Source organism: Panthera uncia, chromosome C2, assembly GCF_023721935.1.
Source record: "Panthera uncia isolate 11264 chromosome C2, Puncia_PCG_1.0, whole genome shotgun sequence".
In the NCBI taxonomy this organism is placed as follows: Eukaryota; Metazoa; Chordata; class Mammalia; order Carnivora; family Felidae; genus Panthera; species Panthera uncia.
This window is the reverse complement of record NC_064810.1, coordinates 106017768-106036149: the sequence shown is the minus strand read 5'-3', so window position 1 is coordinate 106036149 and position 18382 is coordinate 106017768. Positions and strand designations below refer to the sequence as shown.

At 42.5% G+C, this 18382-nt stretch overlaps 1 protein-coding gene across 1 annotated transcript in view; it reads left to right on the top strand.

Annotated features, from left to right (window-relative positions):
* KCNAB1 (potassium voltage-gated channel subfamily A regulatory beta subunit 1) overlaps window positions 1-18382 on the top strand; it is a 267418-nt gene that overhangs the window by 128954 nt on the left and 120082 nt on the right. Inside the window, exon 2 of the mRNA XM_049628657.1 lies at window positions 17353-17396. Within this exon, the coding sequence (XP_049484614.1) occupies window positions 17353-17396 (44 nt within the window). The remainder of the gene's footprint in view (window positions 1-17352; window positions 17397-18382) is intronic.

The following is an 18382-nucleotide window of genomic DNA, read 5'->3' as shown; positions in this document are numbered from 1 at the left end:
TAACCTCAGCGCTCTCTCTCGCTCTCGCTCTGGTTCTCGCTCTCTCTCTCTCTCTCTCTCTCTCTCACACACACACACACACACACACACACACACACACACACACACCTCCACCATACTCACCTCCTTTCTTCTCCTTAAATGTGTCCCTACCTCAGGGCCTTATCTGTCTGCCTAGAATTCTTCCCCGAGATCTTTTTAAGGCTGGTTCCTTCCTGTCCTTCAGGTCCCTGCTCAGAGGTCACCTCCTCAGAGTGGCTGCCATTTTCCAGCATCATGCTTTGAAAGCAGCTTATTCACTGAAGTTATTTCTGTGCCACTTGATCGCTGTGGACTGCCCCATTAGAACGTAAGCTTTATGAGGTCAGGCACTCGATCTGTTTTGTTCAATGCCTGGAAGAGTGCCTGCCTTGACAGTAGGTGCTCAGTAAACATCTACTGGACAAATGAATAATCTGCTTTGGAGATCCAGTTTAGTCAGGTTTATGTCCTGAGCTCCTTGGCCTGCAGTAGTTCCAAAGTGTTTGTTGGGTTGAATTACACTAAAAATCATTCTTGGTCCAGTCTTCTTTTTCAGACAAGACAACCTCAGCTCTTTCCAACTTTCCTTTCTGTTCCCCTTTCCAAGCCCTTGTCCCCATACCCCACAAGTTGTGAATAAGGTCTGTTTAGGCCCCATTGGTCATCCCATCTCCACTCAGCAAAGCATGAAGATGACTTCATTTTTTTCCCCCTTTTCCAAAGTTCTGTTGCATTTTGAACCAATGTGAGTTGTACATTTTCTTCTGTTTTCTTCCCCTGCTGTCTCTATGTGAAGGCTGATGGGGAGAAGCCTGAGCTGAGTGGCAGTTCACAGGCCCCCACCGCTGCCATGGCACCCACCACGGGGAGACTGTGGAAAGTGGCCGTCAGGGTGTGGGGGATCCAGAACAGACGTCAGGAGCGGGTGTGCATGCCTAGCAGGAGCCACAGAAACAAGGATCCTTTTCTCTCTTCTCTAGGTCTCCAAAAATGATCCAAGCCAGGCAGAGCCCCCAGTCCTGCTGATAATCCCTCTAGGAAACAGGTGATGGTTGGGTCATTTCAGTTGGACAGGCCACATGAAGGCAGCGAGGTGCAGCGGAAGAACACACACTCGAGTGACAGACAGAATTCTGCCCCAGCCCTGCCCAGCGCCAGATGTGTGGGGCCTTGGCTCCTTATTTAGCCTCTCTCAGCTTCCATTTCCTCCCAGATGAAACAGACCCAAGAGGGTCTACTTGGAAAGACTACTGGCCTTTATATGCTTGAATTATGTATAAAAGCACCTAGCGTGAAGCTGGCATGTGATAGGTGCCCTATAAATATTTGCTATCATTAAGCTGAGTTCAGGGGCGCCTGGGTGGCTCAGTCGGTTAAGCGGCCGACTTCGGCTCAGGTCCTGATCTCACGGTCCGTGAGTTCGAGCCCCGTGTCAGGCTCTGTGCTTGACAGCTCAGAGCCTGGAGCCTGTTTCAGATTCTGTGTCTCCCTCTCTGTGACCCTCCCCCGTTCACGCTCTGTCTCTCTCTGTCTCAAAAATAAATAAACGTTAAAAAAAAAAAAAAAAATTTAAGCTGAGCAGGTATAGGGAAAATAACTAAAGCATGTTTCTGTTTACCTAATAAGTGAAAAATATAATTAGCTGTGCTTTTCCATTTTATTTATTTATTTTGATGTTTGTTCATTTTTGAGAGGAGGGTGAGGGGCAGAGAGTGAGGGGACAGAGGATCTCAAGTGGCTCCGTGCTGACGACAGAGAGCCCAGTGGATCTCAAGCTCACCAGCCTGGAGATCATGACCTGAGCTGAAGTCCATCGCTCAACCAACCGAGCCACCCATGTGTCCTGTGCTTTTCCACTTTAAAAGTCAAAGATATAGATGTCAAACACCCAGGAAGGTACAAAGTGGATCCAAAGCTTTCCTCAACTGACAACATTGAATTGTCAAAAAATTAGGCTTCATTGGAGTTTTATTAAAATAAGCAGCTATTTGACTGCCATTGCACGTACTTTCCATAATGATTTTCCTTCTTGTCATATGATGGTCATTCTGGTGTTGGAAACTGATTTCTTTGGGGCCACATCAAAGAATTGTCAGGTCCCCAGCTACTTTTGCCATCGATATTGGCACTATCCTATGAATTTCTGTTATCTAAATCTTGCTTAGAACCAGTTAAGTCAGTCGACTTGAATGAAGTACCACTATTGAGTTTAACCAACTGCAATTAATTACTTTAGTTTCCTAGGATGGATTAATTCACAAAAGCATAAGGCAAAGTTATTTCACAGAGTTCCATAGCTGCCACGCAGTGATTAATTTAAAATGCCTGAAGTCAATTTTTAAAAATTATTTGCATGCGTAAAACTTTACCCAAGCCAAAGGAAAGGTAGCTTTGATTCCATTTTCAAGAGGATTTCAATAAGATTTTTGTTTTATGATCCTAAAGAACGTATTCATCTGATTCCTTACAGTTTCACGAGAGACTGGTGGTCTTCTCTCCCTTCCTTTCATGATCTTTTCATGGATCTGTAAGAAAGAGCTTCCCCTTTGTATGAAATAAAGTCAGAAAGGATTGGCACAGAGAGAAATTCTCATGGCTGTGGCGGGTGTTCTTTGAGTGACAGGCACAGATCCCTGTTGGTGTTACTGCACGGCTGACACCATCAAATGAGATGCAATGTCCCCACTCGGAGACATAGCAAACTAAGATATCAAAAAGAATACAAAGACCAAAGTAGAGGTAGAAGAATGAAGATGAACTGAAACCAGAACTTTAGCCTGACCAATCATTAGCCATTTATAACGGCTATCCTATGAGTAGGATAGAGAGCAGTGAAGCTGGTTGTGAATAGCCTTGTAAGTCCTGGCTCCCATCCCTGGGCCAACTGCATTCCATTTTCACAGCCACCAGGATAGGTTTTTTTGTTTTTTGTTTTTTGTTTTATCTGTTATTCTATCTGTCTAGCTACCGAATTATCTAGCTATCTATTTTAGAGAAAGAGCATGAGCAGGGGAGAGAATCTTAAGTAGGCTGCAGGCTCAGTGCACAGAGCCTGAAGTGTGACTTGATCCCACAGCCCGGGATCAGGACCTGAGCTGAGATGAAGAGACTAACACTCCACCAACTGAGCCACCCAGGCGCCCTTGTCTATGATTCCAAAGAGAAAGAGCCTTCATTTATCCTCATCTAACTCTTGTTAGTTGCTTGTCAGTTACTAACTCTTGATGCATCCTTGCAGCTTCTGAGTAAACATTTGCTGAATTAGAAAGTAAAAAAAGCAAACAAACAAACAGAAACCAATGTTCTGGCGATATGAGGGTATTTACAGATAAAATGAAATTAAATGATACAGGGATGTTGGCCTCAAGGGGTCCTCAATTTTCTCCTGTTTTTGTTCCATTTCTGAGTCTACTGTTCACTCACTAAATTTCTTGTTTGTCAGCTGTAACTTCAGAATTACTCTTACCCCCGAGAGAAACAAATTTGGCGACTAGAGTTCAGTGTTTGGGTACAGTTCTTTTTATTCTTAGCCTTATGGTCTCCAGTCAAAAGACTCTTCTGAAGTTAGTGAAGTCAGGTTTTTTTTTGTCCATACAGTTATATTTGTTTCTCACAGTGTGCATGTCGTCTTGGGTTCCTCTGACAGCCTGGTAGATTTTTTTTTTTTTTTTTTTAATTTTCTGGGGGCAAAATTTCTTTTTTTTTTTTCCCCGTTTTGTTGTTTTTTTTAATTTCAGTCAGGCCCCCCCAGTGTAAAAAAAAAAAAATTTTTAAAACCCCCCCCCCCCCCCCCACAATTCCCTCATACCGCCTCTTTGCAGTCCTCTTCGCTCACCTCCAACCCCTAGTAATTATTCATGTTTTCTGTCCTTATAGTCTTTTCCAGAATGTTATATAAGTAGACTCAGACAATACGTAGCTTTGGAAGCCTAGCTTCTTTCACTTAGCAAAATACATCTAAAATGCATTCATGTTATCGTGTGAATCATGAATCAAAACTTCATTTCTTTTTATTGTTGAATAATATTCCACTGTGTGAACGTTCCCTACTTGTTTTATCCATTCATCAGTTGACGGGTATCTGGGTGGTTTCCACTTTGGGGTGATTATGAATAAAGCTGCTATAAACATTTGCCTCTAGCTGTTTGTGTGAACATAAGTTTTCGGTTCACCTGGGTAGATACCTAGGAGTGGAATTGTGGAGTCATTCGGTATGGGTATATTTAACTTTGTAAGAAACTCTCAAAATGATTAAGAGGGCTGTCTCATTTCGCATTTCCACCAGCAATGCATCTTCGCCAATACTCGGCATTGTGTTTGCTTTTGGTTTTGTTTTTATCTTATACATTCGAACAAGCATGTAGTGGTATCTCATTATGGTTTTAATTTGTATTTCCCCAGTGTCCAATGATGCCAAGCATTTTTTCATGTGCTTGTTTGCCATCCAAATATCTTCTTTGGTGAAGTGCTGTTCAGTACGCTGGCCATCTTTTAGTGGGTTTTTGCAGTGCAGTTTGTCTTTTCATTTTTCCCACTGGTTCCTTTCATGGAGCAAGACTTTTACATTTTTGTAAAGCCCAACTTTTCAGTGTTTTTAATGGATCATCCTTTTGGTACTACATCTAAAAACTCTTGCCAAACCTAAAGTCTCAGAGATTTTTCTCATTTTTTTTTCTCCTAAAAGTTTTGTGGTTTTGTTTTACACTTAGATGTATGGTCCATTTTAATTTTGGTATAAGGTGTGAGGCTTGTAACCTTATTCATTTTCTTCCATATAACAATTGTTCTAGCCTTATTTCTTGCAAGGACTATCCTTTCTCCAATGAATTATCTTTGCACCTTTGTCAAAAATCAGTTGACTATACTCATGGGGCTATTTCTGGCCTGTTTATTCTGCTCCACTTACCGTCTATTCTGTTCCATTTTTATGTGCTTCGTTCCTTTTAACAATACCGCACCACTTTGATTACTCTAGCTTTATGTAAAATCTTGAAATCAGGTACTGTGAGTCATTCCAACTTTGGTCTTCTTTTTAAAATTGTTTCGAGGATTGGGGCGCCTGGGTGGCTCAGTCGGTTGGGCGGCCGACTTCAGCTCAGGTCATGATCTCGCGGTCCGTGAGTTCGAGCCCCGCGTCGGGCTCTGGGCTGATGGCTCAGAGCCTGGAGCCTGCTTCTGATTCTGTGTCTCCCTCTCTCTCTGACCCTCCCCCGTTCATGCTCTGTCTCTCTCTGTCTCAAAAATAAATAAAAACGTTAAAAAAAAATAAAAAAATAAAATAAAATAAAATTGTTTCGAGGAGCGCCTGGGTGGCTCAGTCGGTTGGGTGTCCAACCCTTAAAATCGGCTCAGGTCATGAACACAGGGACGTGGGATTGAGCCCCGAGTTGGGCTCTGAGCTGAGTGTGGAGCCTGCTTGGGGTTCGTTCGTTCTCTCTCTCTCTCTCTCTCTCTCTCTCTCTCTCTCTCCCCCTCTGCCCCTCTCCCCTACTCCCTCTCTCTCTCTCTCTCAAATTAAAAAAAAAAAAATTGTTTTGCATAATTCCGTTTTCTTCACCTTACCATATATATTTAAGAATCACCTTGATGTCTATAAAACAAATTGCTAGGATAGGAATTAGGATTATATTTACTTCAAACACCAAATTGACAGAAATTGACATCTTCGCAATATTGTCTTGCAAGCCATCAACTTGGAGTATCTCTCCATTTAGTTAGGTCTTCTCATTTCTTCAGTGTTTTGTCATTTTCAGCATATAGATACTGACCATGTTTTTATAGATTTGTAAACAAATATTTCAGTTTTGGGCTGCTATTGCAAGTAGTGTTTTTTTGTTTTTTTTGTTTTTTTTTAAATCTCAAATTCCAGTCATTTATTGCTAGGAATACACTTGACTTTTATATATTGACCTTATATCCTCAAACTAGCTAAATTCACTTATTAGTTCTAGGAGCCTTTTCGTAAATTATTTGGGATTTTTCTACATAGACAATCATGTGGTCTGCAATGAGAGTTTTAGTTACTCCTTTCTAATATGCATGCCTTTTGTTTCTTTTTAATGCCTTATCGCACGATGATGTTTAGTAGGCCACTTGAATCTTTATGGTCAATCTAAACACAAAACAATTAGGACTAAAATAATATCTAACTCTGGAAGTTCGCATCAAGGAGGTAAGAAAGGCTCCTCAGACTTAGTCATTTGAACATTCATTTAGTCAGTGAAATATTTACTTGTACCTCATAGCGCAACATGTTTTGTTATAAAGTCAAACACAGATCAGGCTTGGATCCTATTGAGTAGTTTGTAACTGAGGAAAGGTGATAGGACATGAACAATAGTTACTGCATACAAATAAGAAGGTGGTAAGGCTGATCAAAGAACAGCAGAGAACCTAGAGGCCAAAGAGCAGGTAGGGAGCCTTTGGGCACAAGGGTCTGCCCTGGTAGTAGCTATGGAGAAGTCGGGATGTAGGTGGTTTAAAATGCTGAGCTGGCTGGAAGAAAGAGTAAGATTAAGACTGAGCATAGAAGTAGACCCTGGTCGTGACTCCTCCTTTAGCCCCCCCCCCCCCCCAGGCTCTGAGGCTGTAAATGCCAGAGGGCAGGATTTAGCAGAAGGGCAAGGGGCAGAAGAGGAAAGGTATGGGTCGGGACAGAAAGCATCCTGCTAAGCAGGTTCCTAAGCTCCGGCCTCTTGTGAGATTAGGAGAAGCAGCCCTAACACCTGTATCGGTTGGAAAAAAAAGAGTGAGAGGCCTCAACGTCCACTGTGTCCCTCTCCTCAGGGAGAGCGGAGAAACTCATTTTATGGAAGAGGGAACCTGTACGAGGTGAAACGAGATGCCCAGGACCACAGCTTGAATTCCAACCTGTGTCTGTGTGATAACAGCTTGCACTTAGACAGCATCTACCACGATGTGCCAAGCACTGCCTTAAATGCTTTAATCCTCACGACAACCCTGGGAGGTAGTTGCTATTATTATCACCAGGAACAGATGGGGCACGGAGAGATTCCGTAACTTTCCCAGGGCTTCACCCGTAGGACGTGGCAGAGGCACTTGTGCTCTGTGTCATACTCCACCACTGCACTGTGCTGGCTGGTGTTTTCCAGTAAACCACAGAGCGTCCCTAGCCAACAAGAGCAAAACAAGCAAGTGACAATGCAGTCTTCAGCCGCAGCCAACACTGGCATCAGAGCACCCACCGTGAGCATCGCCGAACACCTACTCTGCACCCAGCCCTGTGCTGCGTGTTGGAAAGAGCAGATGCATTAGACACAGTCCCGAGCCTCACAGAGCTCCGTCTGGAAGGAGCAACAACCTTGTGCAGAATGAAGTATAATACGCGCTGTGATATATGGCACCCTGGCAACAGATATGAAAGACGTGAACGCACAGAGAAAACAGGCATTAATTTTCCATTCCTCTGTCAAGGAAACTGAAAGGCAAACCGATGCCTTACGGCTGAAAGCATTTACTTTTGATTAAAGTGCATATCTAAATATCAACCGGCCCCCCAGTCCGGTTCATGCCTCCGTCTCCATCATATTGCTGACTTTGCTTTCTCTCCAGAAAGCAATGGATTTACCCACAGTAAATGGAACTGAAAGGCTGTGGAGCTTGGAGCTCCTACTGCAGGTGCTTTCTTGTTACATTTTGCGTTTGAAAGGTGCATGGCTCATTACAGTGGAAACTAATCATAGCCCTCGTTACAAAGCAGATGCCAGGGAAAGCTTTACCTTTGCTTCACCGTGTGGAATTTCTTTGAAAAGAAATCATCACCATTTGGGTGAAGAAAACTTTGAAACCTTTCGATTTTTCTCTTCTTAGCTTTGAAAATGGCCAGTATGTGTATGATATATAAGAAAGTGTGACCATGCTGTCATGAGGAGAGATGTGATCTTGAATGAAATTTAGAAGGGGCAAAGAGGGTTCTTCCCTTTGGAGGGCCTGCTTTCTTCACCCAGCTTCCTTCCTCCCTCTATCCCACCTTCATTGTCCTCTCCATCTCGCTCAGATAGTTAGTGCTTTATTTCTTGATCTGTTCCTTCAAATCTCTCCAAAGTGATGTGAGAAAAAGGTTTGAGTCTCTTTCTAGCCAGGCCTTTCAAACTGGGACAGCAGAGAATGCCCAGGGGCACCCAGTAAAGCCATGGGACCAACATGGGGCATCTCTGAGACAACAGACTTGCTTGAAGATTTAGGGAGGAAACATACTTTTATATTAAAACAAACACAAAAATATGAAATGGAATATGAAATTGTTGAATGAATAAATCACATTAAAGTGAAGTGTTTTATACAAGAAATATTGTGCATGAGACAAGCCACTTGTTGCTAAGGCCCCAGAGCCCCAAGACTGGCAAATCCTCTCCTCTCTCCTCTTCCTCAGAGGGTAAACATGGCTTTTCCACCTCGCAGGTGGGTGGATGAAGCCTGTAATGTAAGAACTCAGAGACCAGGATTTTTGTCCAAGCAGAGATAACGCAAGCAGTGGGCCTGATTTTGGAAGTAAATCCAGTAAGGGCCTAAGAAATCTTTTTTAACTTACTAAAATGAAACTAATAGAGATACCAGAACATTAACAGTTTCAACAACATTACACACATTTTTAAATAGTAGCAGTGGGGTTTTGCATATTTAATTTTGCTTTCAAATATTTTTCAGGAATGTCTTCCCTCCCAGTTTGAAAGAGATGCTTGCAAACCCACATTGCTTTGTGGCAGATGAATGCCCAAAGGCATTTTTAAACAACCTTTATCTTTAATCTGTATCCAAGATTCTTGATGCATAGACCCCTCCCTCTAGCAATCTGGTGAAGCCTACAGACTCCTCAGAAAAATAGCTGTTAAGTATATAACCTAAAATACACAGGATTCCAATTAAATTGAAATACAGTTCAAAATACCTAAAATCCAAATTTCTAACCTAGTAAAACATTTCTTTATTAGTATATTAAATAACCAGCTCTAGGGGCAGGTGGAATACCACCATTTCCAGGGATGAGGAGTGTAATTTTTTGAGCTCTCTGAAGTAACTGTGATGATGACAGAAAAATGCCTATAATTTCTGTTGGCACAGTCACCAGTAACATAGGTACTTCTATGGTTTCTTGCCTATATTCATAATTGCAGGAGATGCTAAGTTTCAGTAAGAAGGTGGTGAAAAACAAAAATGTATCTTTTCCATTCCAAGTTCTTGAACCTCCAAATTATGTGCCCCTCAGATAAAGGTCCTAGATTCTTCTGATTTGAAAATCTGAGTTCTTGATTTCCAGCTATTCTGATGTCTTGGGTTCCTTGAGATAGTAAAAGCAGAATAACTTTTATTTAAGCAATAACTAGACCTGGGCAACCGTTTCTCAGTCCCCGCCACACCCCTGCAGAACACCCAAGTGTGTATAGCCCTATCCGTACAACCTTATGTCATATCTCCATCTCATCCCTCCTGGTGATCCCAGAAGAACTGTTCAAAATTCCTCAGACCCACCTGACATCCCCAAACTGCCTTTGCCAACAAAGTGCCACCTTCTCCTTTGTCTCCTTTATCTATCTTTATCCCCTGCTTCCCACTTTTCTAACGATTCTAGCAAAATGACTCCCAATTTGCACATAATAGATTCGGGATGGTTGCAGTGTCTAAGCACAATGTCTAAGCACAAAGAGGATCCTAAGGTCGGGGAAGCGAAGCTGGCCTTGCAAGTCACAGAAGTGACCTCCTACCAGCTTCGGCACCAGAACCAGAACCCGACCGGGGTTCGTGTTTAAGGCACCATTTTTTCCTAGGAAATAAGGGCAGAGAGCAACTAACATTTATTGAACACTGAAACATGCTGGCATTGGTGCTGCATTTATATTTTCTCACTTAATCATCAAAAACAAAAAAGTAGTGGGCTATTAATATCTGCACATATGACTGAGGAGAGAGGCTTCAAAAGGCTAAGTACCCTGCACAAGGTCACCCGCGGCTGGTGAGCATGGTTCCACGCCTCCCATTCTCGGGCCCCCAGGATGACTGCTGCGGGAGTCCCAACAGTCCCCGCAGGGCTGAACAGGAAAGGGCATTTCTCCCTCCTCCCGGGTCTGGATCGCTCTGCAGCCTTCAACACTGCTGGTCACTCACGCCCCACTGCAACCACCTCCACCTTTGGCTTCTCCACCAACACTTTCCCATTCTACATCTCTGCCGCTCCTTCTTGGTCTCCTTTGTCTGCGTGCATCCTCTCTGCCACGCACAATGTGGAGCTTCTCAGGGCTGGGCTTGGCCCCTCTTCTCTCACTGAACACTCTCTCCCTTGACAGCTGGCCCCAGCCCATGGCCCCTTTAACCTTCTGTACCCAGAACACCCTCTCCTTACTCTGAGCTCTGGGCAACTAGCTTGGATATCTCATGCAAATCTCTTTGCCCAAATGCACAAAGGTGAGTCAAACCCTTCTATTTCCTAAATGAACCCTACTTCAGTGAAAAGCACCCCTCTTCACCCAGCTGCCAAAGTCGGAAATCTGAGAATGACCCATTACTTCTTCTCTTTCACCCTCATCTTTAGCCAAACACCAAGTCCTCTAGAGTTTGCCTGCTAAGAATATCTGGAAACTTCCCCCATTCTCCTATCTCTGCTCAATCGGAATTCAAGGTACCATCATTTCTCATCAGGATTAACAAAGTAGCCTCCTAGCTCCTCTTCATGCCTTCCTTTCAACCCATTTCCTCTATGTTTTCCAGTAGTTTTCCATAACTCTGTCCTATTAAGTCTAAAATTGATAACCTAACCTAACCTGTAAGACCCTGTTTCATCTTCTTCCTGTGACCCCACCACTCCCCTGGAGTCACTGACACTCTCCTCTTCCACTGCCCTGTCCTTCTTTTAGTTCTTCAATTACCTATGCTTCCTCCAGCCTCTGAGCATCTGCACATTCTGTTCACTTTGCCTAGCATGCTAAGCCCTGTTCTTTCCATTAAGTTACTTTCTATTCCTCCTTTGGATCTCAGGTTAAATGCTTCTTCCCTAGAAAAGCTTTTCCTAACCATCCAGACCAGGTCAGCTTCCCAACATCCCAATTTTATACTTAGGGCATAGTGTCCTTTTATTTAGCATTACAATCAGATTATTAAGTCACTATTGAATATCTGTTTCCCCTTCTATTATGTGAGCTCCATGAGAATAGCAACTATCTTGCTACTCAGCCCATTCCCACCCCTAATGCAAGGCTTGGTTTATAGCTGAAACTTGGTATATCACTACTGAACTAATTAATTAAGTATAGGGAAGTCTCTTTTTGCCATGTTTCTTTAGACTTCTCTAGAATCTGTAGGTCAGCAGATGATTTTGTATATTCAGTGAAAATGAGAATCTAGCTGGAATTTACAACTGACAAAAGACTGAAACCATTAAATCAAAGCATCTGATAGAATCCCATTCTACTTTGTTGCTACTTAAGTGAAAGTAGGAATGAAACACAGTTTCATTCCGCTGCATGACAATGTCTGTCATCAAAATGCATGGCTACATCAATTTTGTGCCTGGTGGTTTCCAAATGAGTCATTACTCACTTACTAGCAGTGATGAACGATGCCCTCATAAGAACGTATTATTACCATTTGTAGTTACCTTCACGACTGTCAAAATGTGTGTGCTTGTACAACCATCAAAACCAGCTGACTGACAGACAGACAGACACTACTTTGGCTCTGGGTTTTTCAAGAAAGGTTAAATGTACATTTCTTAAAAAAAAAAAAAAAAAAAAAAAAAAATCCCACCCCTGGATTTGGCTAGTAACTTCCAGGTGAGGCACCTCAGAACAGCAGGGTGTGATTCAGGGATCAGAAAGATGTTCCAATAGATGAGCCAGCAGATGACAGAATGACCTGAGCACATGAAAACAGGTCCAGCCAAACTCCTGTGCTTTTAGTCATCCCCCGTGTCCCAGGCGACGTTGTGTTGCTTTCCTGGCCAAACGCAAGGTACATAATTTAGCTAGCTACTCCTCTTTGCCGAGCTGTTTACAACTGTGAATGATGTCCAACACATGGGTATTCAGGAGCGAACAATTTAAGACAAGACACGTGGGCTGCTGATCTTCCCCTCTTAGCATCTGTGATTGGTTTAAATTTTCTTTTTTTATCATTTATTTATTTTTGAGAGACAAAGAGAGACAGAGCATGAATGGGGGAGGGGCAGAGAGAGAGGGAGACAGGATCTGAAGCAGGCTCCAGGCTCTGAGCTGTGAGCACAAAGCCCTATGCAGGGCTCGAATTCATGAACCGCGAGATCATGACCTGAGCTGAAATCGGATGCTTAACCAACTAAGCCACCCGGGCGCCCCTTGGCATCTGTGATTTGTAAAGGAACTGCAGCCTGGGAGTGGCTTGTAATACTGTGCCTACGTGACCCCTGATTTCAGTTCTCACTGCTCCATTATTGCTTTAAATTCAAAAAGAGGCTGACGGATGCTTCACAAAATGCCACTAGGAATTATATTTAATGCTTCTGTCACAGAACTAACCATCGGCTTAAAATAAGTTCAGGCACGCGTTCATGGAGGGGACAGTCCTGCCTACAGGAAAAGAGAGAGAGAGAGAGAGAGAGAGAGAGAGAGAGAGAGAGAGAGAGAGAGAGAGATGCAATCGTGGTGTTCTCAAGAACCTGTATCCCTTTTCCAGATAACTCTTTCCTGAAGCTCTGATTTCAGATTTAGGGTTTTCCAGCATTTGACTGACAAAGCTAAGTGTCCTGTTCCCCCATATTGATGTCATTCATTTCTAATATTAGCAGCAGAGCGGCCCAGGTTCACCTGGGAAAGAGGAGCTTTTATTTTGAGTTGAACAAGAGCAGATACTAAAAATGGACACGGTGAGTCTTCCTTCTGGCATATCTGACACAGATAAAATAGGTAAACCGGTGCAGTGAGACTATTTTGAATCGAAAGGGAAAGAAATTCAATCTAATTAGAAATTGGATGCGTTCACAGAATGTTTATGTAGCCTCAATTGTGCGAACGCTGAGGAACTAGAAAATAAAATGAAATTCTGTAAAGCTGTTCTGTTGCATAAAGTCCTGCAAGATCACGAAGTAGTTATGAAAACTCCGTACGTGGGGTGAAGAACATTCCGTGGCATCTGTTACAGCCTAGCGCGGTATGTAAACCTGACCATCATCTGGTGTGATAGCCACACAAACAAGCCTTGATAATATCATTTGTACTCATTAGATCAAATAGGTCCAGTGTTTGGATTTCTGTTACCCAGCAGAGCTGAAATGGATCAGAATATGTGGACAATTGCAACATCTCCATTCCGTGATCACGGAAATTGTGTCGGAATTCTGTGAGCTGAACTGGAGGGAGCTGGTTCCTCCCACCTTCTACATCTACAGAACGAGAAGTATCATCACGTGTTAAGAATGTCTTACAAGGTAGGAGTCTCACAGAGACTCACCCCTGGACACAGTAAGGGCAGTGGATTTAGAGACCAGATATGGCTCCGTGAGAGACAGAAAATGTCTCTCACTTGAAAAACAATCACCTGAGTTTCATCACCATTCCCTGTAGAGAACAAAGACACTGAGAGAGAGTTAAAGGAAATAAAAACACCAAGGCTCAATGCGTGATCTGTCACCTCTGGATCCACATTTGTAATGGAACTTTTCACATAGCGCAAAATATTCTAAGGCCTTCATTCCGGAAAAGCTGGCCTGGGTGTTTAAACATCAATGGCAAGAAAATGGGCCACATTTAGTACTTGTTTTTTGCTGACAATTCTCGTTTCTCAGGTTTGGTCTTCCAAACCCATAGCAGAGTGATCATTATCTTCCTAAGTCACTGTCATAAGGAAAATAGGTCAGGTCTCCCCACCTTGGTGCTGGGATGTTGTTCAGTAAGTACCCAGTGACAGGACCTTGTCCTCTTTGATTTTGTCACAACAGTGTCTTGCTCTGCACAGTTTTCTGCACTCCCTTTTGTCCTCTGAATCATGGAAAGATTAAAATTAGGTGGAAATTCTTACTGAGATTTTTTTTTCCCCATGACACCGACATAGTTACGTGAATACAGGTCTGAGATAGCCCTTTCGTATTCTTCCAAAGACATCCAGGGAGGACATACCTCACTATATGGTAGTTACGTGGATATTTTTCTGTGCCCCTCGGAAAAGGTAGAGGATAGAGAGCTCCCTGGAGGTAGAAAGCCAGAATGGGTTCCCCTCTGTATCTCCGTGAGCTGCACATCACTTGGAATGTGGTGACCTCTCAGTAAGTTCTTCCTGAGGCGTCAGTATTGAATATCTCCACCTGGAAGACTGTTGGTTACACACATAGAGCTGACACTTGAACGATGTGAAGGTTAGGAGCACAGACCCCCTGCGCAGTTGAAAGTCTGTGTATAATTTCTGAGTCCCCAAAACCCCAACTGCTAATGGCCTATTGTTGACTGGAAGCCTTACTGATAACATAAGCAGTCAACACATATTTTGTATATTTTTGTATGATATACTGTATCTTTACAGTAAGGTGAGCTAGAGAGGAGAAAATGTTATTATGAAAATCATAAGGAAGAGAAAATATATTTGTAGTACTGTACTGTATTTACTTAAAAAAAAAAATCCACGTATGATGGACCCATGCAGTTCAAATCTGTGTTGTTCAAGGGTTGACTGCACTTATGTTTTTTAAAATTTTTTATGATTTTATTTTTTAATATTTATTTCACATATATATACATATGCATATATGTATATATATACACTTTTTTGTCTTGGTGTAGTCTTTTTTATTCTCCCTACTATAGAGCTTTGGTTCTATATTTCTATCTTTTAAAATCAGACTTTTAGACTAAAAGAAAAATCTTCTGATTTTATATCCTGTGGTTCTCTGAGAAACTACTCAAAGGATCATTTCTTACGCAAACTATTTTCATGGGAGAAGTTCAGTTATTTTTCTCCTATTCAGGTGTTCAAAGTGTTTTTCACACACTCGTTTATGCAATAGTTTCCTTCCAGGTGGATTCACCCACTTCAAATGGGAAAACGTAGCACTAGGTCTGTGAGAGGGGGCGCAGAGTCCGAAAACACCAAAAATAATTATGCTTTGCATTTGTCTGCTCTGCAACACCTTAGCACGCATCATCACATTCCGATCCCACAGACGTGATGCTAGATGAATGGCCCAGGCATTAATATTTCATTTTACCAGTGAAGAAATTGAACCCCAGAGGTTACCTGGCTAATTTCAACAATAGGTCACAGACCCAGGTCTTTCAACTCCTTGCAGCATAATGCACTTTGGACTATGCTATGAAACTCAATGTGTTGCTTAGGCAGCATTTTATAGACAGGAATAATAAACAGAGGAAAGAAATGAGGCAAAAATGAGAGCACTAGTTACTGCCTCTAAAGAAGCCAAACTGTGGAAGAATCAAGAGAGCACTTAGAAGAACTGAGCTATGTGGCAGTTGGAAAAGTCTGTACTATCTTGTTTGGGGTAGAAATGGGCAGGGGCTGGGGGATTGTGTTCTCCTGAGAGCATCTGATCAGAGAGTAAGGGGTGCACTTTACCACGATCAATTATTTAAGCTTCACCTCTTCACATTAGACCCCTACAAGGTTCTATGAGGCATTCTCTGAGAATTTGATCTCTTCTATGACAGCTGTTTGGCAGAATGGCAGGAAGATGGGATGGGTGTGGGTCTCCACGGGATACCTTACAATGAAGACTAGAGTGCTTAGTTCTCTATTTAGAGAGTGAAAATATATCCCCTCTTTTTGATAAGCTTTTAGGGATGAAAATCAAAGGGATTGATGAAGGAAAAAATAATCACTTAAAAAGGACTATCTGATCTTTAAAAAAAAAGGGTTTTTTTTAGTGTTTGTTTATTTTGTGAGAGAAGGAGCACAAGCAAGGGGAGGAGGAGAGAGAGGGGGAGGGAGAGAGAGAGGGAGAGAGAGAATCCCAAGCAGGCTCTGCATTGTCAGCGCAAAGCCTGATGCAGGGCTCAATCCCGTGAACTGAGAGATCATGACCAGAGCGAAAATCAACAGTTAGACGCTTAACCGACTGAGCCACCCAGGTGCCCCATTATCTGACCTTGTAGCAATTTTATGGAGCCTTTCATAAAGACATGAGAGGCTCCCCCAACTTATGATGGTTTGACTTAAGGTTTTTTTTGATTTTGTGATGGTGTGAAAGGCATGTGCATTCAATAGAAACCATACTTCTGACTTTGAATTTGGACCTTTTCCCAGGCTAGAAATACATGTTAGGATACTGTCTCATGATACTGGGCAGGAGGCTGCAGCTCCTGGGCAGTCCTGCAATCAAGAAGGTAAATAGCCAATATACTTGCAACCATTGTAGACCCGTCCAACCCTCCTCCTCCTCTTCCTCCTCCTCCTTCTTCTTCTTCCTCCTTTTCCTCTTCCTTCTCCTCCTCTTCCTCCTCCTCCCCCTCCTCTCCTCCTCTTCCTTTCTCTTCTCCTCCTTCTTCTCCTCCTCCTTCTTCCTCTTTCTCTTTCTCTTTCTCCTCCTCCTCTTCTTCCTTTTTCCTCTTCCTCCTTCCTTCCTCCTCCTCCTCCCTGTACAGTAGTCAATAAGTTACATGAGATACTCAACACTTTATTATAAAATAGACTTTGCGTTAGATGATTTTGCTCAATTATAGGCTAACATAAGTGTTCTATAAATGTTTAAGATAGGCTAGGCTAAGCTATGATGTCTGCTGGGTTAGGTGAATTCCATGCGTTTTCAACTTATGATATTTTCAATTTAGGTTGGGTTTCTCAGGACATAACCCCATCAAAGGTCAAGAGATATCTGTAAGTTAGTTTAAATAGCCTAAAGGATCATTTTGAATTTATTCTTCTAATAATTCCCAACCATTAGTAATAATATTCTGTTTTAGAAATCAGTTTGTTGGTTACTCAGCCAACAAAATATTTATTAAGAGTATGCTGTGTGTCAGGTTCTGGTGATAAATGAAAATGAATAATAAATGACTGGATGGTGAATAAAATACAAATTTTGCCCTCAAGGAACTCACATTCTAGAAGGAGAGAGAGAAAATAGATTTGTAAACAAATGGGTAAAGAAGATCATTCAGGCCTGAAAAGCTGCATTTAGCGGGGGACATTTTCATCTTGTGCTGAGCCTGAGCACATTTTGAGCCTCCCAGCACCCAGATGGAGACAAAAGACTCTTCCCAGGACCACAAACCACCTGCAGTTCTGTCTTTACCACAACTCTAGTCAAAAACAATGTCCAAAGGGAGATACAGTATTCCTAGTTAAATGTGAATAGTTCACCTGACAAAGTCATGACCATGTGTTGCTTTATTTTTATTCTAGGAATCTTGGAAAATCAGGACTCAGAGTTTCTTGCTTGGGTCTTGGTAAGTACCGGGGGTATCCTGTGGGGATGGCCCGGGAGGTGGGAGACTGGGGAGAACACTAAAGGAGTGACTAGGATTATGTTGAGACCCGGTCTCAGGTAAGGAGAGACTTCCTGACTAACGTTGCTCCCCTTCTCCTCTGAGCCTTTCCTGCCCAACACAGCCCTCTCCCTCTCTAGGCCCAAAGAGCCACTGTGCTCATGATGCCATATGGGGCCCATCAAACAGAAACAAATCTGATAATAAAAGTACACCTTAGTGGAAGAAACTTCCCTGTTACTCACGTTCAGCAAAGGTGAAGAACCTCATTGTATGCATTTGTACGCTCACCCGCCTGTAGCTTCATCTGGATTTTTTTTTTCTATCCTTCTTTTCCCTTTGCCTGATTTACTCGCTTATTTTTTTCTATTGTTACGTACTTTGTGTACTTTTATAATGTACCTTAAATACTCTGGGGCAATATATATAAATAATATATATATGTAAATACATATATTATTCCTCCCAGAAAATGTTAATATCTAAACAAGACTAAGTTAGAGATGGCAATGGTAACAGCATGAGAATGAGTCTGAAATGGTGAAATGTGAGTATGAGACTTGGGGAGGGAATAAGGCTTCCTGATTTCTCCCACATATGAGAAAAAGCAGCCCTGGTGTTTGGACCTTTTGACACCATGAGAACTATCCTTGTAACCTAAGAGGGTCTAGACCATGATGGCAGCTGAGGAGGTGCCGACAAGTGATCAGATTACGGCTCTGCTTTGAAGGTAGAGGCTGGCAGATTCTTTGTTTGATTCTTTGTGGAGTGGAGGACAAAGGAGGAGAGGCAAAGATGATGGGGGTGGGAGGGTTTGCTTGAACAGCGGAAAGGATGCAGCTACCAGCAAATGAAATGTGGGAGAAGGAAGGAGGAAAGATTTAGAGAGGGGGAGAAGGGAGATTGATTTGGTTGTATTGTTTCTGATACCTGTTAGATATCCAAGA